The sequence below is a fragment of the Argiope bruennichi genome, chromosome 7 (genome assembly GCF_947563725.1).
Source record: "Argiope bruennichi chromosome 7, qqArgBrue1.1, whole genome shotgun sequence".
Classification (NCBI taxonomy): domain Eukaryota; kingdom Metazoa; phylum Arthropoda; class Arachnida; order Araneae; family Araneidae; genus Argiope; species Argiope bruennichi.
In genome coordinates, this window is record NC_079157.1 from 122,464,988 (window position 1) to 122,488,846 (window position 23,859).

The 23,859-nt window shown below is 30.3% G+C and overlaps 1 protein-coding gene across 2 annotated transcripts in view; it reads right to left on the reverse strand.

The window, feature by feature from the left end:
• LOC129974839 (twitchin-like) overlaps positions 1-23,859 on the reverse strand; it is a 243,952-nt gene that overhangs the window by 105,433 nt on the left and 114,660 nt on the right. For both annotated transcript variants that reach the window (XM_056087604.1, XM_056087605.1), the window contains 13 exons: positions 21,992-22,294; positions 20,082-20,366; positions 19,322-19,621; positions 18,055-18,357; positions 16,786-16,910; positions 13,542-13,698; positions 12,107-12,406; positions 10,227-10,529; positions 8,501-8,782; positions 6,605-6,910; positions 4,276-4,578; positions 2,715-2,996; positions 749-1,048 (listed from right to left, as the gene is read on the reverse strand). In XM_056087604.1, coding sequence (XP_055943579.1) covers positions 749-1,048; positions 2,715-2,996; positions 4,276-4,578; positions 6,605-6,910; positions 8,501-8,782; positions 10,227-10,529; positions 12,107-12,406; positions 13,542-13,698; positions 16,786-16,910; positions 18,055-18,357; positions 19,322-19,621; positions 20,082-20,366; positions 21,992-22,294 — 3,549 coding nt within the window. The remainder of the gene's footprint in view (positions 1-748; positions 1,049-2,714; positions 2,997-4,275; positions 4,579-6,604; positions 6,911-8,500; positions 8,783-10,226; positions 10,530-12,106; positions 12,407-13,541; positions 13,699-16,785; positions 16,911-18,054; positions 18,358-19,321; positions 19,622-20,081; positions 20,367-21,991; positions 22,295-23,859) is intronic.

The following is a 23,859-nucleotide window of genomic DNA, read 5'->3' on the forward strand; positions in this document are numbered from 1 at the left end:
CAGCTTTTTTTCCCTTTTCTACTGCAGAATTTTCGTTGATATTTCTATAAAGAAAATTTTAGTTCCGTTCTAAAGGATTAATTCTAAGTGATTTAGATTTAATATTTGTATTTTTCTTTGATAATTTTTATAATTTTGAAAATTTCGTCATTTATTTATTTAGCAATTTTAAGTTCTTTTTTTATTCATTTTCAGAAATAAAATACATCGGAATAATATACATCTTCTATTTATCTGTTTACTGTATTTATAGAAATAATAATTCTTCAAATAAAACGCCTTCAGTTAGTTCTATTAAAATATATAAATATATAGCTGTTATTACAGAAAATATTATGTATCGATATCGTAACAATGTTTAATGTTATTGTTTACTTTCATAAATTTATCTGTATTATTCAAAGACACATACTAAATTACTATTTTTTACATCACGGCCAGTGTGCTACAAAATCCCACATTATCTTCAAGAACATCATCAGTGGTTATACAACAAATAAATAGAGGCATGTAGAGATAAAGCAACCCCAATTAATGCCTTAAGCATTCTATATAAGAGTCTATTTTTTTTCTTTTAAACCTGATATGTTTAACTGATACTATTTTAATTTTTCACTTAAAATATTCAAAACAGTTCCATGTAAAACTCTCATAAACTAATGGATTTCTTAAACTTCTGAGTAATATATCAAATTTTTATAGATATATTATCTTTACCATGAGGACGACCTTTCACTTAGTTACTCACCAAATGGATTCTTAGCAAGAGTTGCCTTCTCTGTCTGCAATTCATCCGAATCACCTTCCTTGTTGACGGCCCTGACTCGGAATTTATAGTTCTTTCCTGGAACAAGATTCTTCACATCAAACTTTGGCTCCTCTGATCGTCCAGCTGGAACCCACATGCCAGTCTCAGTGTCCATTTTCTCGATCTCATAATATTCAATGGGTGAACCTCCATCGTCGTCGGGTTTCTTCCATTTCAACGAGCAGCCTTCCTTTGTCACGTTCGATACTTCCAGAGGACCGTTAGGACGCATGGGCTTGCCTGGAAAGAAAAGGAAAATAAAGATGAATAATGCAGCATCAGTGATGGACACTGTCAGGTTAATTGCCTTTAAACAATGCAAATTTCGGGACTCTGTTTTCTCTTCACTAAGTTCCAAAACGAAATATTTTTTTTTATAATTTTAATTAATAAAATAATTTTCTGTAAATAATTTAAAGTAATAGATATTGGGATGAACTGAAATTAGAGAATGAAAGAAAAGAACTACGAATCAAATTCAAGAGTTTAATTTCAATATTTATATTCAATAACTTTTTAAATAAGAGAAATTGAAAATATTTTAAAATTTGAAAAATGTATCTTATCTACTAATTATATTAATTTTATAAAAATATGCTTTACTCTAAGAGAAAGTTTCCTTTACTGTTGCTTTGTGAGTCAGTATAATCCTAGCCCCCCCCCCAAAAAAAAATACTAATTTGAAACAGATTTGCAAATGTGAAAAAATATTTTCAGGAACAATTTTCTAAAACGAAAAAAAGAAAGAATCTTAATTTGAGGAAATTTCAGTGTTCACCAATTATAACTCAAATGAAAGTGCAAAATTAAACTAATCTGTAAATATCGCAAAAAAAAAAGAACCCCCCCCCCCCCCTCCTCCTCCTCCTCCTCTAAATACACGGTTTCTATAAGCAGTCTCAAACATTGTCGGTTTGATAATCGAATCATGTATATCAAATGTACGTTTAAAACTTTTTGGATTATAAAGGAAATAAAATGACAGAGCAGTTCTAACAAGTTGGCAGATGATATTCGATTTCAGATAAGCATGCAATTGCACTGAAAAGTCTGAAAGAGACAGCGAGTCTCGGATAAATTATAGAGTTGTAACAAATCAAAAAATGTTGAATTCTGACACATTTCCTCCAACTTGAGATCATTAAAACATCTTTAGTCGCATGTTATGAAGAAGCGAAACTAAGTCAGATCTGATGAACTTTAATTCATGTCCGTCCGTCTACCAAGTTTTAATAGATCCGTATGATATCATCCAACTCTTACATCATACCCCCCCTCCCTTCTCCGCATCTCGTTTGATATCATGTACTTTTTACATCACACCCATCACTCGTCAAAGAAGATACATAGTTGCGATTATATTATACTTTACTATTTAATTCGCTAAGCATATTAACACACAAATTGAAATATGTATATAATAATTTTTTTTAAAAAAATTGGTCGGTCTTAAAATTGTGTCCTTTATTTTCCGATTTCTCCTTTCAGTTTTTTTAATCTGATTCAAAAACTGGTGCTTGTACAAGTTACTATGACAAGTTTGTCACATAGACTAGATGAACTTTTCTTTTTAGAGATTCCGTATTAAAATAAATGCACAAAATCTTAAATAATGAAGTGATAAATGATTGTTGCAGATTTCTAATAATAGTTCATATAAATAACTTCTAATTAATTCCAATATTCAGATTGAGAACTGGTAAAAGAGCCATGCTACACTGTAATGAAAACACATCAGTATATTTCTTAATAATATAGTCTATAAGGAAAAAGAGAGCTAATATGTGCTCAAAAACTAAAAAAAGCCTTCATCTATTACTTAAACGTAAAGATATTTTTATTTTTACTGCAACAGAATAAAGCATAATTTCAAACAGTATCTGTAGCTTTTAAATTGAGTACTTACTCAAAACTGTAATCTCCACTTCGGCTTCATCGCTTCCCGATGGGTTTGTAGCGGTGATGCAGTATATTCCAGAGTGTTTTCTTGCTGCTTTTGGCAAGCAGAATTTGCTATTATAGTCCACATTGTTAATATTGTAAACGTCACCATCGTCGATGCGTTTCTTATCGAAATGCCACTGAACTTTCGGTGGCGGCTCTCCGATAATGTCCACATCGAAGCTCACCATTTGGTTGGCTTTTACGATTATGTTCTTCAGGTTCGTTCGATCGATGCGTGGTTTTACTAAAAAAATAAATGATCGAAATCATAATCATTCAAAATTATCAATAAGTCAATGGCTTAAAATGCAATAAAATGTACAAACATAGCATTAAAAAAATTACGCAGTATAGTGATATAGTTTGACATAGCGCCGCAGGAATATTTGTATTTTAATTTGTATTTATCAATTCATATATTTTATATGGAGACTTCATTCCAACTTTTAGTGAACTCATTTGAATAGAAAAACAAATGCCGTTTGGTGAAAAATTGTGACAATCCTTTACATTTCTTTGTTTATTAAATAAAGAAATTTTATAAGATTGGAATTTCATTATCTTTATTAAAGTATACAATTAATTAATTTAAGAAATTATCCATAATTTTAAAGTTAGAAAAGCATATTTTTTAAAATCAGAAAGACAATTTGCTCTCTACAGCATGGTGTCTCCACAGTGAACGAGCTTTAACATCAAATAGACTTCAATAGACATCAATATAATTCGATTCCACTATGTTTTATAAGACCTTTAAATACAATTAAGGAAATATTAATAATCATATTTTTATAATAATTCAATAATTAAAATAGACATCAATAGACAAATAAATAGACTTCAATATAAACTCAATAGACTTCAATATAAACTCAATAGACTTCAATAGAATTAGAATAGACTTCAATAGACATCAAATAGACATCAAACATTGCACAAATAGACATCAATATAATTCGATTCCACTATGTTTTATAAACTTTTAAATACAATTAAGGAAATATTAATAATCATATTTTGATAATAATTCAATAATTCTGAATAAGGCATTATAATTTCTGCAGAAAGTATGTCCAAAAGCAGCAATGGCAACAAAAAAAGATAAGATAACCATTAAAAATCTTCTCCTCTATTGTCTCCCGGGAAACAAAGGACTCAGATTTTATATGATTGCAGATCAAGATTTTATTTCCTAGGCAAAAATAATCTATCCGTATATTAATCATCCTGTTATTAATTTTACTGTTCTCCTCTATTGTATCATGAAGCCTAAGTTTACTGCTAATAAGAAAATACAAAAATGTTGACAGCAGACTAAGGCCTGATACTGATGATTAAATGATTTGGTAAAAGGAAAAACACTTCACTGTTTTTATCTTCAAAACCCTTTTTCTTAAAAAAAATCTATTAAAATATTTTATGTATCCATAATATAAAGATTAACAGATAATATTTTTTAAATTAATTCCTTAATTGATTAAGCTCGAAATTTTTTTTCAGAAAACGAAAAATTGCCAACTCACAATTCTTGGGTTTGGCCAGATGAGGCGAAGTCGATTGGCTAGGTTCTCCCGGCCCGGCCTTGTTCACAGCCCGAACACGGAATTCATATTTGTCTCCCTCATTGAGGCCTGTGACCTTTGCCTGCGGAATGTTCCCTTCCACCTCTTTCACAGGTGTCCAGTCATTACTGTACTTGTCCTTCTTCTCAACGATGTAACCTGTGATAGGTGCACCACCATCTCTTTTGGGCGGCTCCCATTTCAAATTAACAAAATCAGTGTCGTAATCGGTAATCTCTGGGAGACCAGGTGGACCAGGCTCGTCTAGAAGTGCATATTAAGAAGAATGAATTTCAGTAACAAATTTGAAAGAGAATAATATTTATAAATTCAATTATTTCGTGCAATTTCAACTTTGTTTTGATATAACAATGAGAAGATGATGCTTTTTTTTGAGATTATAAGTATTTTCTTTCATTGAGTCAGGAAAACATTAGCAGAGAACTAGTAACTTTCTTATGAACTTTCTTGAGCATATTCTTATGATATGAAACACATTGAAAAAATTGAAATTAAGTACATTCTATGGTTTATTATTATGAAAGAAATATAAATGACTCAGATAATTGCAGATTTTTTAAAAATAAATCCAAAATTCAATATGTTGCAGAAATCTTTGAAATAAGGTTCATGCAATAAATAGCGTGTTTGTTTGAATATATATTGAAATATGAAAACAATTAACAGCGATATTTTTACGTAATTTTACTATTTTTGCATCAACAACAATGACTTCATTAAAATGCATAATTTTTCGCGTCTATCAAATTGAAAATTGTATTCCCTATTCGACACAATTCTTCTAATTAAGTTCTAAATTTTGTAGTTTTTATTAAAACGTGAACACGATGAAAGCAATTTTAAAGATGCCAATCAATGTATGCGACATAAATGCTTTCACTATATATCTTTCTATATTTCAACCATATTAAGAGAGAGAAATAATCACTATTGCCAATAAACGTAATTCGACAAATATTTCGTTTTCGTGATGCATTACAAAATTATATAAAACCTACAAATATTCTTGTTTGTTATCAGCATTACATGGATAATATAAATGTTTTATATACAATACAATAAAAAACAGAAAATGATCTCCATCGAATCTTTTGACTGATTGTATCCTATATAAAATCTGATTGATTGATTTAAATGTTTGAAAGTAGCTTTGGTTATTTATGAAATTGTATAGTGCATCTGTTTCATTTGATGAGAACAAGCGGAGAAACAAATAAAGTGAGACAATGACCGAATTAAAAACCTGAAATTACCAAAAAACATTATTTATCCAAGAATATTTAGTTTTGTAAATTGCAAGAGATTAGCAATATGAAAACTGATTTCCTTAGTTTAATTATATTAAAATAACGCTCAAAAGTAAGTAGAAAAGATAATTATGAATGAAGACTTTAATTTTGAGAATAACATAGAAACCTTCAGCCCATTATCCAAACTTCTACACCAAACCAATGTGATGGTTTTTGACCTGCGGAGCAGATTTAATTAACACCATACAGGAATAACATGCTATATCGGAAGTGAAATCGGGTCTGAAAACATAATCCTTCTTTTCCAAAGTTGAGACATTACTTTAAGAATAGCACAGCTCAAAATGTTCTAAAACGACACAAAATATCAAATATTGTTTTGCCGATCTGTTAGCTATTTCACGTTAATAAAAATCTTTAATCCGAACTGCAGTTCCAAATTAAGCAAAAGACTTCACTGCTGGTGACAATGCCAGAAAATCATTATCATTTGCAGTGAAATCACTGTCAGAAAATCATTGTCATTTGCAGTGAAATCACTGTCAGAAAATCATTATCATTTGCAGTGAAATCACTGTCAGAAAATCATTATCATTTGCAGTGAAATCACTGTCAGAAAATCATTATCATTTGCAGTGAAATCACTGTCAGAAAATCATTGTCATTTGCAGGGAAGTCAGCATCAGAAAATCATTGTCATTTACAATGAAGTCAATGTCAGAAAATCATTATCATTTGCAGTGAAATCACTGTCAGAAAATCATTGTCATTTGCAGTGAAATCGCTGTCAGAAAGTCTTTGTCATTTGCAGTGAAGTCAGTATCAGAAAATCATTGTCATTTACAATGAAGCCAATGTCAGAAAATCATTGTTCATTTGCAGTGAAGTCAATGTCAAAAAATCTTTGTCATTTGCAGTGAAGTTAATGTCAGAAAATCACTGAATGTTCAGAAACATGACATGTTAGCATGCCAAAGATTTTGAGATGAAAATGAAATGAGCTTCTTCAAGACACTTACCATATGGATTTTTAGCCAAAGTGGCTCTCTCTGTTTCCAGAGGTTCTGATTCTCCTTCGTCGTTAAGTGCTTTGACGCGGAACTGATATTTCTTGCCAGGATCCAGTCCTGTTATTGGAGCCTCGGTCTTATCTTTATCAACCCGACCCGCCGGAATCCACCTTCCCGTGGTGGGATCCATCCTCTCCAGAGCATATCCTGTGATGGGAGTTCCACCATCATCTTTTGGTTTGTTCCATTTCAACTTGCACCCTTCCGCATGAACATCAGATACTTCCAATGGTCCTTCGGGCCTTGAAGGTTTATCTGAAAGGTATCGTTAAAATAATATCAGAATTTTGATAGTATTCATATTTTACTTTCCAGAAAACAAAACAAAATATTCAATATATATTTTATTTTAGCCTTCTCTTTGATAAAATTGTAACTAAAGAAAATTTTATAATGCTAGAAAGTTTAGTTTAGTTATATTAATGTCCCATTTCAGAACAACACTATGGCTACTTTGGGACGAACCTCGTAATTTAGAATATCCGTCAGATAACGAGGAAGACACCTGAGTTGGCACCCCACTCCAAATTTCCACACCACACCAACAGGGGGCGTTTGGCCCCGATGGATTTAACGTGCAACAGATCCGCTTACACGGTTCTTCGGTAAAATCGTGTCTCAAACCTGAAACTCTCCGGCTCCGAAGCCGAGACTTTACCGCCAAGCCTCAGCGACCCTATAATACTAGAAAAAATCGCCCTCAATAACAGAAAAATGTCTGTTTTTTTTTTGTTTTTTTTCTTGGCTCGTAGTTTCTTCCCGTTGTTTTTGACAAATTTGATAAATTTTCAAATGGAAAATTGTCATAATTATACTATCTATTTCAGTAGTAGAAGAGAAAATCTATTTTATATGTATAAATAAAGTTTTGGCTTAGGACAGTATAACGTAGATTGGAAAAATTTACTCAAGACATACTTCACTGGATTTTTTACGTGAGTTTATTGAATTATTGTCAAGAACTCCGATTAACGAAGCAAATGCAGGTAGCGTATAATTGCTAGATGAAAATATCTGATATCTGTATTATTCGGAGAAACAATCTGCATTTATGTAATAATATTACCAATAATTCTTCCAAACTATTTATAGTCAAAGGCAATTGTTTTCTTTGCATTATCTTTTATCTGGAACAGCTTGAATTTCTTTCTTGGTTGCTTTAGTTTAATATTTTGATACAACAGCTGAAGTGAATGAGTTTAATTTCACTCAGATACAAAATGGTCTGAATCCTATATGATTCAAATTTCACACAAAAAATAAATCACACTACCATTTAATGAGTTTCTATAAAGCTTTAATGTTGTGTAATTATTATACGCATTTTAAAGTAATGACTAATTAATTCATTGAGTATTTTAATTTATTTTGTTTTATTCTTTTTCTGCTAACGTATGAGTGCAAATAAGTGATGGCAGTTTATTAAGGATTATGCTGTTGAAACTCCGATGACAGTTGGATTCATATTAGAGAGTCCAAGATTTTACGAAATTTGTTATCTGGGCCGTATAGTGTATTTGATGACATACCATAGAATCTCACGTAATTTTTCTATACAAAAAATGAATAAAAGAAGTAAAAGCTTGTTTAAATCTCAAAAAAATACGATTGGAAAATAACAAATTTTAATATGACTAGCATCATTCATTATCACATTATATTCCAAAAAATGCGATGAAAAATTTTCGATAGATGCTAAATTCTACTCAAAATATATTTAACAATTATTGTTAAATTTGTTAAATATATTATATGATGGAATACTAAATATGATTGACATATCAATGTTAAATAAAAATTCTTAAAAGTTTCTGATTAGACATAAAATATTCAATAATAACATACCAAGGAATATGATTTCAACATCTTCCTCGTCTTTTCCTGAGCTATTGACAGCTGTCAATTTATATTTTCCAGATTGTTTGCGCACTCCATTCTTGATACTGAGATGAGTGTTATATTCCTCATTTTCTACTTTAATAGAATCTCCAATTTCCAGAGGCTTTCCACCGAATGTCCAAGTGCAGGTGGGCGGAGGCTCGCCGATGACTTCAACGTCGAGTTTCACGCTTTGACCGGCTTTCACAACGATTTGCTGCATATTGTCTCGCACAATTCTCGGAGCCACTGGTTAAGAAAATTAAAGATCAGTGTAATTAATAGTATTTTAGATTATATGAGAAAAGTTTCAAGAATTATAAATCAATGTAAACAAAAAAACAAAACAAAAAAACAATGTAATTTATAGTATTTTCAGTTATTTAAAAAAAGTTTCACGAATTAAATATCGACTTCAGGGAAGATCTATTTTAGTAGCATAAGATATTGTACGTCATCTCCACGATGTTATTTAATATCCTGAATACCGGCCAATATCGTGAAGATAATTGACATATCGTAACAGAACAATAATCTTCGTTTACATTTAATTTGTTTGAACATTTTGTGCTATAATGCAGTGTTCAATGGAAAAAAAAACGAAGAAACAGAAAGCAAGCGAAAGGTAAAAGATGAAAAAAAACTGTATTATATATTTCAGCCTATTAGCCTAAAATGCTATATTTGATATTTTTGATTAACTGAGATTTATTTTATTACTTTCTGCAAGTTCTGAAATACAAATATATTCTGTATGTAGTTGTCGTAAATTGTAATTGATTCTGCCTTCGGAATTTAATTCTCCTTTTAATTTTTGTATTATGTTTAATCGCTTAGTGATTCGAAAGCATAAAGGCAAATGTGATTTATGGAATAGCATAGAATTACTATTTCTTAAAAATCCAATTCATAGTGATTTCAAAAATGTTTAACACTTGCAGAGAGAAGATAAGTTAATAATAATTTGACATTCATTATTTAGGCTTAAATTCTAGTTCATTGTATTGTTAATCCATCAAATATAAAGTTTCTTTAAATAAAAAACGGTCATGCTAAAAGTAAACTTTTAGAAGTAGAAAAGTTTTCGGAAAATCTTTAATCAATTCTTCTATTTTTTTTAGCTATTATAAACCAAATATATATATATATATATATATATATATATATATATATATATATATATATATATATATATATATATATATATATATATATATATATATATATATATTCCAATAAATTCAAATTAGCAGATTTTATACAATTAAATAATTTTTCAATGAAAGTCTTTTAAGTATCTGTGTGACTATGAAAGCGTATAAGACATCCAATTATTTTATATGAGATTCGAATTAAAAAATAAGACAATAAATTATTTTCATTGAAATACGAAAATTTAGAATTGACTTAAATGATCCAATGATTTCATTCACTCAATTTATCGATTAACTTTCGACAGTCATAAAAGGATCATGTAATTTTAGATTTCATTGAAGCAGAATATTAATGTAAGTTAATGTACTGGAAAATATATCATACATTTTAGATTTACTTTGATAGCCATTGATGCGAAGATGGTAAATATTATCAGGTGTATCTGTATCAACTCTAGCGAAATTGACAAGTAATCTGAAGTAAACATTAAACAAAAAAATGGATAATTCCACAAAACATTTTAACACATAATGCTTACAGTATCTAGGCTTGGCAGTATGAGATTTAGTTGATTCGCTTGGTTCACCAGGTCCAGCCTTGTTGACAGCTCGAACCCTAAACTGATAATTGTTGCCATACTGAAGGCCTTCAACTTTAGCTTCAGGTTTTGGACTAGATGTAGTGAGGCAAGGCTCCCATCCTGGGCCATAACGCTCTTTCTTTTCTACAATATATCCTGTAATTGGAGCTCCACCATCATTCTTTGGTGGTGTCCATTTCAAATCGACGTGGTTTTCATCCCAGTCTACGATTTCAGGTGTTCCAGGTGCACCTGGTTCATCTAGATATGATAATAATTGCAATTAATGAAATATTCAATAAAGTTTATATGTCACATTTATGATTATCTTTAATCATATGCGGCTATACAATTAAGGAAGTAAATTCCAAATGCTCATTTTCAGATAAAACTCTCTTCGAAAAATATTGCAGATAAAAATTATAATGCTACGTCTTTTTTTCATATTTAATCATCACATTACCAAAGATGTGTTATAATGAAATTTAGCAAACAAAAGTGTTGTTTTTAAAGGAAAATCATTTTGCTTTATATACAGTTTCTGCTCAACTGCATTGTCTCATCTCCAATGCAAACAAGATAATTCTGTGTCATCCTTTTCTGCTATACAAATATACATGAGCAGCTGTTTTTTTTTTTTTTTTTTTTTTTTTTTTTTTTGTCGAGATTTCAATAAATGCAAATTGAAGAGCTATATTACTGAAACAGACTTAGAAGCGAGTCTTAAAATAAAAACAAATGTTTGCAAACTGGTCATACATAATTGTAAATACAAATACATCCTAGACAGGGTTTAAATAGAGCATTTTGACCACTGAATTATTCTCATTTCAGTTAATCAATCAAAACCTAAAAATTGGTGATTTTATTCCAATTAAATAAACTTATCGATCTTCCTCTGTCTGGCCAGTAGGGCGCATAGGTTGAAAAGAACAATTTATTACTTCACTGTGAGGATTTTTTAAATATAAAATAAGTATAATAAAATTAAACATAAACAAATTTGATTTATTACATGCATAATTTTATTAAATAATTTAGTCGACTATTAAACAGAAGTATATTTACGACTTGCTTCCAATTTCACGTTAATGCACCTTCCTTTCACGTCATTATTGTTATCACGTAAAAACTGTGTTTTCATGTTTTGATTGTTTACGAGAGTGCATGGAAAATAGATATGGTGTTTAAACAAACAATCACTGCTTAAATACTTGATATATTATGATTTAAAATCGTCCTCACCTTTATTAAATAAGGAGTTTTTTAACCCTTTATTTAATAATTAACATGTGAGCAGTAATTCACCTGTTACTGCTAATCATGACATTGATTAAAGAGAACCATCTCCTGGTATCACACATACACAGTACAACATTGAATGAGATAAAATAATATTCGCCATATTGTATAATATTGTTGAATATTGAATGATGTAATATGATATATTACAATATTTGCAACAGACTATGCTACCTGGATCTTGTCGAGCCCTTGAAATTACTTTTGTGAACCATTTGCATAAACCAGTTAAGATTTTGTCTTCGTGGAAGCAATCTCTTTTTCTTTTTTTTTTGGCAGATCATTCCTCATTGATGAATGTTGCTATATGGTCAGTATAAATTTAAAATATCATGAAAAGTATGTCATAACTTTGCATGCATGAATAAAATTTACAGAAAATAGCTTCATTTAATTTTGAATTGGTATCGCATAAAAAGGTATTGAATACAGTCCACATAATTATCAAAACTGTTGATGGAAAATGAGCACATGGAAAGTCGGTATTTAAAATGCAACAATTTTTTGACAATGAGGAGCAATTGAGTGCTTCTTACCGTAAGGATTCTTGGCTAATGTTGCCCTGTCTGTAACCAAGGGTTCAGATTCTCCTTCTGGATTAATCGCTTTCACACGGAACTGATATTCCTTGCCAGGTGTCAATCCGTCAACGTCCATTTCAGGAATATCCGTCCTGCCAACTGGCACCCAGTTGCCAGTAGATGTATCTAATTTCTCAACGGCATATCCGGCAATAGGTTTTCCGCCGTCGTCTTCTGGCTTGGACCATTTCAACTTACAGCCCTTAGCCGTAACATCGCTCACCTTGAGAGGGCCAGTTGGTCTGCTAGGTGCGGCTGGAAAAATATAAAAGGAAAAGTTTTAATTATGATAAATGACGGGAAGAATAATTTGAAAGACACATATCCATTCTTTAACTAACTTTCATTTCAAAGTTTTAGCAATTTTTAAAGATTACTAAAATTGATATATTAATGAAACTGAAATCTTAGTTTTCAAGATAACCACATAGTACCCAAAATGGTCGATATCACAAATTTACGCTTAGTAAGAAAATACAGAAAAATAAAGAAATTATTAAATTAAAGCTTTATTGGGAGTTGAGTAATAAAAATAACTTCAGTACAATTTGCACATATGATTACATTTAATGAAGATACTACATTAAATTCAATTATTGAAAAGTTGAAAGAGCACATCTCTACACTCTAATATGCACTTTTAGATATATATTATTTCAAAATAAATTATCTTTTATATCACCATAACGAAAATTAGGTGTACGTTTATCAAAAAAAATTCTTTTGTTTGTAAGTTGCATCTCAAAACCCAAAATAGGTAGAATGCGTGAAAAACTATTTTAACTTTTACTCATGAATTTTAAAATACTGCTATGAACAAAGAGGAAAAAAATTGATATTTCTTTATAAATTTTTGACTAAGATTATAAAAATTTTTAACAAAAATTAAATTCTAATCGTAGAAAATAAACTTTTTTTTAAAAGATACACAAGAATTTTATAAATGATGCAATTTTTTAAGATAGTTTTAATTTTAAAGAAGCCACATATTAAAACAGCTTAAGAATGATAATAATAATAAATATTTTAATTAATAAATGTTTTTCAGTATTTGAAATAAAAATTTCCATTAATTAATTTGAAAAATAATAAAATAATTTGTTAAAAACAAAGCGTCACAATATATTAATTTTTCATAGAAGAAAAATCAAATGAATTTTAAATCCCTTTAATGATTTCTATTCCAAAATACGGGTTATATAAAATAATGTCTAAAAGTTAATATTTCTGTTATGCAATGCTTATTATATTTCATAACAGAAAACAAGTATTTCCTCTAAATTAAAAATAGTTTACAAGCAATTCAAAACATAACATTAAATTTTTATGATAGTTTTTAATTTTAAAGAAGCCCCATATTAAAACACTTTAAGAACAATTTCATACATACCGAGGACGACAAACTCAATTTGGGCTTCGTCACGACCAACTTCATTTTCAGCGATTATGACGTATAAGCCGGTGTCTTTTCGTTGTGCATCGTTGATAGTAATTTTCGTTTTGTAATCTTCACTCACTACTTCAACGTTATTTTCGGTTTTAACCACCTGTAGAGAAAGGAAATGCAGCATAGTATTTATTATAAGCATAAAAATTTATATCAATTACAGTACATTATTGTAAGATTCAATAATCGCGGCTCATTTACTTCATGCTATTTATCATTCTATAATCTATAGGTTTGTAACATTAAAAATGACTAAAACTTTGTGCATTGGTGGTCACTTTTGCATTTAAATTGTACGAAGATGTTGTGAGAAATATTCTTGCTTTTAATATCTGTAACTTACACGTTCAGAAATGTAACAACTCTAGAAGGACAAAGGAGGGGATAAAGATGCCCCGGGAGTAGGGATTGCAATACCGGTATACCGGGATACCGAATACCGGTATTTTGAGCTATTTGTACGATTTTGTAATACCGGTATTCACAAGTTTAAATACCGGTTTTTCGGTATTTACTAGAAATTTTTAAAATTGTCTCCACTAAATGTTCAGAAATCGCCAACATAGCAAAATAGTATACGTTTTTGCTTTTATATCTCCCTAACGGACGAAATTAATGGCTTAATTGCTTAAATCTAAATTAGCGAAACATGGATTATCCCTGAAAGAAGATATTTTATCCATAACGACTGATGGAGCAACAGTTATGAAAGAAGTTGGAACGTTGATTGGTGCAAATCAGCAATTGTTTTATGCTGATGGAATTCAATTAGGAGTAATAGATATCAAAAAATAAAGAACAGAAGAATCCAAATACTGTGGATATAGAAACTTCGGATTCCAACTTTGAAGAGAATAAGAGCGAGAGTGAGTGATATTGACAATGAAAATAATGACAATCTCATTGCTGAAGAAGATATTTATAATGAGGATGAAATATTAACCAATCACGAATTGCTTCCTATAGTTTATAAAGTTCAAAAAATTGTTAAGATATTTAAACGTTCCCCTATAAAAAATGACATTACTAAAATATATACTAACGGAAAATGAAACAGAATATATGTTAATATTAGATTCTAAAACACGTTGAAACAGTTTACTCCTAATGATGGAACGATTTTTGAAACTGAGAAATCCAATTCAAAAAGCAATAATCGACTTCAACTCGTAAATTAATTTTTCAGATAGTGAATTCAACTCAATATCCAGAACTGCAACAGCTCTACTTCCAATAAAACTGACTGTGGAGGCATTATGTCAGAGAGATTCTAATTTATTAACAGCTAATGCAACAATAAATTTCATGTTGCAGTCACTGAAAGAACAGCACACATCACTATCTGAAGAAATGTATATTACATTGAAAAATCACACAGAAGAAAGGCATACCAAAATAGAAAATGTCTTATGGTATTTACTTAATTATAATGATTTTAAAAATAAAAATGAAAAAGAAAAAAAAAAGAACCAATTCAAATCTGATTAAGTTTATAGTAAATTTTCTTAAATGTTTTTACCCACAAACCTATACACATTCAGAAGAATACGGTTCACTTATCGAAGATTATGATGACACTAATGTCGATAGTGAAAATGAATTGTCTCTTGAACAAAAATTAGAATTAGCGATAGATAAAAATTTCAAAGAACCAAATTACAATACAGAAATCAGCTATATCAAAAACCACCCGACGAGAAATTGATTTAGTTGAAGATGAGGGATATATAGGTGAATACTTGGAAAAAGTATATCGTGCATTGCTAACAGTAGATGCAGTAAACACCAACTAGCGTAGATGCCGAAACAGCGTTTTTGACAGCTGGTAATTTTTGCACAAAATTGCTTTTCAGGCTTAATGATAGTACAATTGATGCATTATGTTTTTTATTATTAAATTTCAAAAAATTTTAATAGTCCCACAGACTGAATAGTGATATTTACACTTTTTTTTAAAAATTTAAATAAATAAGATGTTCTTTTACTTTTTTATGATTCTTTATATACTGTTATATTTTATAAGTTACAAATTATTTTTTGTAACATTTACACTCTCTAATGAAACTGGCAAATAAAACAAAGAAACACCTGTGTTTTCTTTATTTTTCTAAAAATTTCTAATACCGGTATCCCGGTATTAAGATCTGAAAAATACCGAATACCGGTATTGAAATTTTGGTCCGGTATTGCAATCCCTACCCGGGAGCCAGCCTAAAGAGGCATAACTAGAAGAAAATATGTCATTTACGCCACATTTTTAGATAGAAATGTCATGATAGGGCGTAAAATAATGCCATTTACTGTTGTTAAATTACTGATGACGATTACGGTGAAAGAAAATTTATTATGCCCCGGGTGCCCTTAAACCTCGCTACTATGCCACCGGATGGTGAGAAAAACGAAAAACAAGCCTGAATCAGAGGACAACACATCTCTTCCCGAGTTCGAAAACTAAATTAGGGCTTCCCCCAACCCCAATACGAACGACTATGACGAATGATTCACTTTTGTTCGGAGGTTGTGCACAAGTTAACTAATAAGAGAGGATAAAGATTAGACATTATAGTGAATAGCTTATAAGCCAGTTAACAACTACGCTACATGAGCAATTGCTTTTGTATCCTGCTCATGTTACTGGACTGCGAACCACAAGGTCCCAGGTTCTATCCTGGCGCATCTCAATCCTCAACAACATATAAAAGGGAAAGGTTTTCTGTAACTAACTCTTTAGTAATTATTAATGTTGTAAATATTTTTTTCCACTTATTCGGAACCAGATTATGCTCTTTTAACTCATTTGGCAAATAATTGTTATCAAAACAAACTCGGTCTTAGAGTCTAAATAAGAAAAAATAAATCGAAATAAGGATAGAAATCCTGAAATGCCATACAAAAAAAAAAAATCTTTCCTTGACGCATCAAAAATAAACTCTAAGTAAAGTTTTATTTTCTCTTCTAAAAATATTTAAATTTTTCCAAATTAATTCAAATGCATTTTAAAAATTCAAAAAAATATTTGAAATTAAATTTAATCAATATTCTTGAGATAATGTGAAAAAATAGGAATGAAAATAACCAAGAAAAGTTTCTTTCTACAAAAAAAATTTAATCAAAGCTAAGATAAAACTTATAAAAGTAATTTTTAAATGAATGATTTTAAAAATAAATTCTTATAAGATTTCATTACCTTGTCTTTCAATTTCCATGTTATCGTGGGAGGTGGTTCTCCTCTTACATTCACTTCTAGTTTTATAACCTTTCCTTTCTTGACAGTTATTGTATCCAAATTGCTTCTGTCGATGTATGGTTTCACTGAAAATTTACCATGTATTTAAACAGTTAAATAGAAAAAATTATTAGAAAATAATTGAAAATATTGTTATAAATTTTATTTCTCCAAATAACTAATTTTAATCTTTTATCGATTAGTTTATGCGACAAATCTTAATGTCCGTTTCTGCTATTTTCATCCGGCTTGCATGAAAACAAGAAAGGCATATTTAACACTTAACGAAGAATAATAAGGAGATGAAAGTATAATAAACTTCCTTTTACTGAAAAACCAAAAATTAAATAGGACGGGAAACGTTTGAGTTAATCCTAAATATAGGATTTATTTATTAATAATATTATTATTATTGGATTATTACCCTGAAAAGAAGTATCTCGACTGCTTATTTGGAACCACAATTCATTATATCATTATAATGAAACAAAGATATCATCACCATATAAAATACACGATAACAGTTTAAAAAATAAAATAATCATTAATTTATTTAATTTTTATTTAAAATTAGTACGTAATCATGAAAATTAAGAATTAAATCAAAAAAAAAAAAAAAATTCTAAGCATAAATGTACAAATTCTTTAAAAAACCACAATCAGAATTGCATTCTGCAAATTCTTGTTTCAGTAATTTAGTTAAGGTATATGAAAGTTTTCTCTGTTCCCAAGTTGAATAATTGATGATATCTCTTTTGTTCAAGTTCAACAACTTATGCCGGAATATATAATTTTGAGAGAATATTTAAACCTTTTCATGTCAAGATATCTATATCCTTAATATCAAATTCGTAAATTTAAATATTTGGTTTTCTTAAGTGCTAAACGCATGAAGCTAAAAGAAAAATTTAGTTCTGTAGCTTCATGCATTACCTAGTTTAAATATTTATAGCTACCATTTCTTTCATGTGTCAATCGAACAATAATTCTTACTTCTCGATTTGCTTATGTAATTATTAAAAACTACAGCAATTTTTGAATAGCTCTGATTTCACTTCTAATAAGAGGGCAAACCAAAGGAAAATTTTAAATGTTCTAAGAAAAAATTTTAAGTTAAAAGACTAAACATCAAAGATATTATATTAGGGTAGGTCTTAAAAATTAACATAATGTATGCATGCCCTCTTCATTGATAAATTTATTTTTTATATTTTCCCTTAAGATACTCACGTCTCCTGTGCTTCACAAGATGCATCTTGGTAGCATCACTGGGTTCACTAGGTCCAGCTTTATTAACAGCAATGACACGGAATTGGTATTCCTGTCGTTCCTTAAGATCAGCCACATCGGTTTGCAACTTGTCTCCAGGTACTTCCAGAGCTTTCTCCCAATCTGGACTAGTTTTTAATTTCTTCTCGATAATGTATTTGGTGATTGGAGCTCCACCATCAGATTTTGGTTTGTCCCATTTAAGATCAACCTTGATGTTATCGTAATCTACAATTTGTGGAGTGCCTGGTTTGCCAGGTTCATCTGAAATGGAGAAGAAAGTTGAATATGGAATACAAGTCATTACAAAGTAGAAGGGAAGATTTTAATAATTTATTTCAAAGATCTTTAAATTGCCAAGATATTGTTTCTATAAAACATTAGTTTGTAAATCAAAGATTCTAACAATAATCATATAATTTGTTCCAAATAACTCACAAACTTTGATTTTAAAGATTAACCACTTTAAAATGCGCGTCATTAAAAGGAAACATTTTTTAAATGTCATAAAATGAAACAGATTGGCGATTTTTATAATCTTACATTTAAATTTCAAATCCATAATTATTAGATAAATAAAAAGAGAATTTAGATTTTTGTATTTGTTTCAATGCAGTGCGAAATTACATTTTGAACTTTATTTTTCATAAAATAAAAGGGATAATTTATCAGAATTAATGTATGTTTTCTGTGAGATAATTATATTTAATGTTTTTAGCGTAATGCGTAACAAAAGGAAAAGTTTATTTTATTTTGGTGAAAAAGGTCAAAAATTCAGTTTTTTTCTAGTACATTGTTATTAAATTTTTATTTGAATATAATATTTTTTTCAAAAATCAATACTGATATTGAAATTATATCACTCTTGCAAAAATAAGTCTTTTTCAATTACCGTAAGAAAATGTATTATACTACTTCGTTTATTTTCATAAGAACACGAAATAATTAATCAAAATAAGTTTGCAGTTTAAAAAAATGTTGTAAATCAAGTACAATAAATTCAGCATTTCTTTTTTTTTATTCATTTCCATTATTTAATTACATCTTTTAAAGTTTGATTTTGAACTTTAAAACCTGGAAAAGGTTCTCATTTTAGATAACTAAATTTTCTAATAAAGCACCAAGTAGAGTGTAAAAATCGATTCTGCAGAAGAATTTAAATAACGCCATTTATCTATATAACTCGTATTAAGCATCTATTCTTAAAATAAAAAGAATGCCAAAATACCATAAGGATTCTTGGCTAGTATCGGCTCCAGTGTCTCCAGAGGCTCTGATTCTCCCTCATCATTGGTGGCGACAACTCTGAAGAGATATTCTTTTCCTGGAGTCAAACCTGTGACATCAAATTCAGGACTTTCGGTCTTACCGCACCGTGTCCATCTTCCAGTGTCTTTGTCCAATTTTTCAATTTCGTATTGCTTAATAGGAAGACCGCCATCATCCTTGGGCTTGTTCCATTTCAATTTGCAGCCTTCTTTATGGACGTCCGAAACTTTCAAAGGACCCTCCGGTTTTGATGGAGCACCTGCATTTTAAAAATTTCAAATTTTACTCTTAGAATAATTAAGAATTCATAAGAGCTCTTATATATTTTGTCATTATCTTGATGTTTACCGATAATTTTTCATTTCAGAGCGTCATTTTAGTTTTGAAATCTGTCGTACATCTTATTTGCCGATGTTTGTCGTATGAGGTTGCAGTACGAACCTAATACTATGATTGTTCTATGATTACTATATGAACATATAGTAACCCATTTAATAATCACTGAAATTAAGTTTACCATATTAGTCTGACATCGTCATATAAAGAGAATCCATTTGGGTAGTTAATCATTTGCATAATTATGATGCTTCAATTGGTTACTAAATTCTAAATTATAGCAAAATTTCTATCTTTAATCCATATTATCATTTTGATGCCAGTTCTGAGAAGTTAAAGATAACTTACAAAAATAAAAGAGAAAGTTAAAAAAACTTTCTTACCTAATACAGTTACATCTACAGCAACGCTGTCTTTTCCTGATGCATTTACAGCAGTGATGATATATTTTCCAGAATGTTTCCTTGTTAGCTTATTCAGGTAAAGATCTGAATGATAATCTCTGTTGTCTATTTTTATAAAATCGTTATTAGATAATTTGGAATCCTCTCCAAACGTCCATGTGACTTTCGGCGGAGGCTCTCCTCTGATGTCCACTTCGAATTTGTGGGATCGTCCCACTTTCAGGACAACATTATTCAAATTGGTGCGATCGATGTATGGTTTCACTAAAGAAAAATAAATAATAAGATTTGATTCAGTTTATAAATAATTGGAAAAATATAGTAAATTCATCAAGGGGCAGATATGGGGGGGCGGATTGTGGGAATCATGAACTTCCTGTCAAAAATTTTTTAGACAATATTTTGTAGTTTGGAAAAAACACAACATTAAAGTTTATCGCCTTTTAGCAATTGATCGGGTTATATACAGATGGCGGTTATCAAAATAATGGAAGACCTTGGATTTATAAAGATTCCTTTATTAGTATGGTGTAGGACCGCTTTTGGCATGTAATACAACTTGGATTGGCCTATGAATTAATTCATACAAGTATTGAATAGAGTTTAGAGGAATATTGTACCATTCTTCTGGAGATCTTGTGAATGCTCTGGGAGAGATGCCGGTGCAGGATATCGATTCTGCATTGAACGCTATAAAATAGACCATAACGGTTCAATTATATTGAGATCAGGTGAATGTGCGGGCCAAGGCAGATGTTTTAACTTCATTCTCGTGTTCATCAAACTATGATTGGACAAGTCTCGCTGCATGTGTAGGTGCATTATCATCCTGTAAAATTCCATCTCTTGCAGGAAACAAAGTTTGCATCGTAGGATTGGCCTGTTCAACTAAAATTTCTCTATACTTCTCCCTACTGATCCTTCCTTTCAGGGTTACGATTGGTCCAGCAGAAAATCACGACATGGCTGCCCATATCATGACAGATCCATCTCCATGCTTGGCAGTTGGAAGGAGACAATCACAATCATATGCTTGCGCAGATGTCCTCTAAATGTGCACCCGTCCTGTTGTAGGGAAAAGTGTGAAATACGATTCGTCAGACCATAATACTTTCTTCTACTTATCAATCGCCCGGTTTTGTGAGTGTGACACCACTGTAGACGACGCTTACCATTAACATCTGTGACAAGGGGCTTGGGAATTGTTGCTCTGCATAAATGCTCTGTTTATGAAGGTACATTCTAACTGTAATCACCGACACTGGAGAATCCAGATGGGGATTGAACTCTGCGGTCAATTTTTCTGCAGTTGTTCGCTTTTTAGACATACGCTTTTTAGAATACCCGTCGGTTTCTTTCACTGAACTTCTCTTTCCATCCGCTATTTTGCTTTGCCAAGCCTGTCTTGCCGCGCTGTGTGTATGCTGTCATGACTTTAGACACCGTACATCTAGAAACACCTTAAAAGTTGGGATGCCTCGGTCATACTTGCTACATCTAGACGGGCTCCAACAATTTTGCCTCTTTGAAAATCTGACAGTTCTGACATTTTACGCTTTTGAAAAAAATCCAAGAAGTACAGAACTTTAATAAAGCTAACAAATAATACCAGAAGATATACTTTCCTATTTATAAAAAAAACTGGTGACTATTATTATATTTTAATGCTTACGAAGCGCATTCAAAAATGTCACTTTTATTCACAGGTGTTTCCATTATGTTGATAACCACCTGTATGATTGTTTGATAAGAAAAAAATATATATAAACCTGTTAGATTATATTCTTGAGCATGATCGCCCTCCCCCCGCGAAGATTACAATCCGTATCCGCATCTGAATTTATCAAGTATTTCTATGGGAATTATTTCATTAGAAAAAGGGTACTTACAGTTCCTGTGCTTGACAATATGCAAAGGTGTTTCAGTACTAGGTTCAGAAGGACCAGCCTTATTGATGGCTTTAACCCTGAACTGGACAGAATCGTTTTCTTTCAGACCAGTCACCTTTCCTTCGGTTTTGTTGCCATCTGTTTTTAGAACTTCTTTCCAGTCGTTGCTCAGCTTATCCTTCATTTCGATAACGTAGTTAGTTATAGGGGCCCCACCATCGTTGGCAGGAGCTGACCATTTTAATTCTACCATTGTGTTGTCGTAGTCAGCAATCTCAGGTCTTCCTGGTTTGCCGGGCTCATCTGAAAGGGAAAAAATTCGCTTATTTGATATCTTTATTATTTATTGAATATATTTATTTTATAACAAATAAAAAAAACGATTCATTAGCTCTATGAACACTTGACTGCCAAGTCATTCGCATTCGGGTAACGGCAAATATAGTAACCAAGTTTCATCAATCATATTCGAGAAACAGAAAAAAAAAATTCGAAACAGGCCACCTTACCCATATTTAACTGACAGCAAAATTTCTAATCTGGTTTTTACATCCTTATTCCAGTGACAACAAAAGTTCTAATCAGAGCGTGCCATCTGTATTGGGATGTTTCTTATTTGAATATTGTTGCGAATAAAAATTAACAAAATAATTCTATTTGTTTTTAAAGGTAAAAGAAAAAGAAACACTCACAATGACGCCTTTAGAGCAAGATTAAATATAAATATCAAAAGAAGAAAAACACATGCAGCTTCTAGAAACTTTTGATTTATCTCTACACATTGTTGTCAACAGAATATGCTGTTTCCTTATTTTCATTCATCCGGTCATCTTTTTAGCTTCCAGCTGTTCTTCAGTTCACGTGCTCTTATTCATTTTTGAAAAGTGAAATTATATTATTTATTTCGTAGAAGTTTCATAATTTATTTTAATGTGGTCTTATTTACAAAAGATTTCAGTAGGGAACTGGAAAAATATTCTATAGAATATAATGAATTATTAAATTATTATTCCCCAAAGCATGTTATATTAAAAAACTATTTAGAATGGAAACCTTAGAAGTATTGTACACAAATATGAAGTTATTCAGAGCAAAATAAACGATTTGAACTGAATTGTGGATATGTTATGTTAAAAACATACTTATGTTCTGCGATACGATAAGAATCAATAAGCAAGGTGTGCATAAACAATTATGTTTACAAGCCCACACTGAATAAGTTTCAATCTTAGAGGTGCATTTGGTATATCAGCGCCCGTAATCTGATGAATATTTTCTTATATTTTCTCCCACAACAATCAATGTGTTGAGAACATTATGGTGAATTTTAATTCAATATTCAATATGGAGATGTCAGTTATTCTAATTTGAAGAATTAAAAAACATTATTATGTCATTTTAAAAATTAAAAACGAAGCAAATTCATTTGAGAATATCTAAAATTTTTAACATAAATTAAAAAAGATATTTACATTTTTTAACATTTATAAATGCATCTTAGGAAAGTCTTTTTCTTACATAAATATGCAAAGATCTTTATTCAATAAAAATGGAATTGTATTTCAAATCTAATAATTAAAATTTTGACTTTTTAGTCGAAACTTAACAAATCAAACAGGAAATACTGATGGCAGAATTTACATAATTCAGACCTGAATTAATGGGAAAAGGAGCTCATGATAACATATATTTTAAAATAATAATAATATAATATTTTTAAAATTTTCTTACCCTTTTTTAGTCATAAATAGTTTTTTAATGCCATATGAAAATAAGAGATTAAGAAAAATTAAGTTGTGTATGCAATATTTTGATTCCGTTTTGCTTCACCAGTATATGTAGACACGATATTTGAATTTTGAAATATT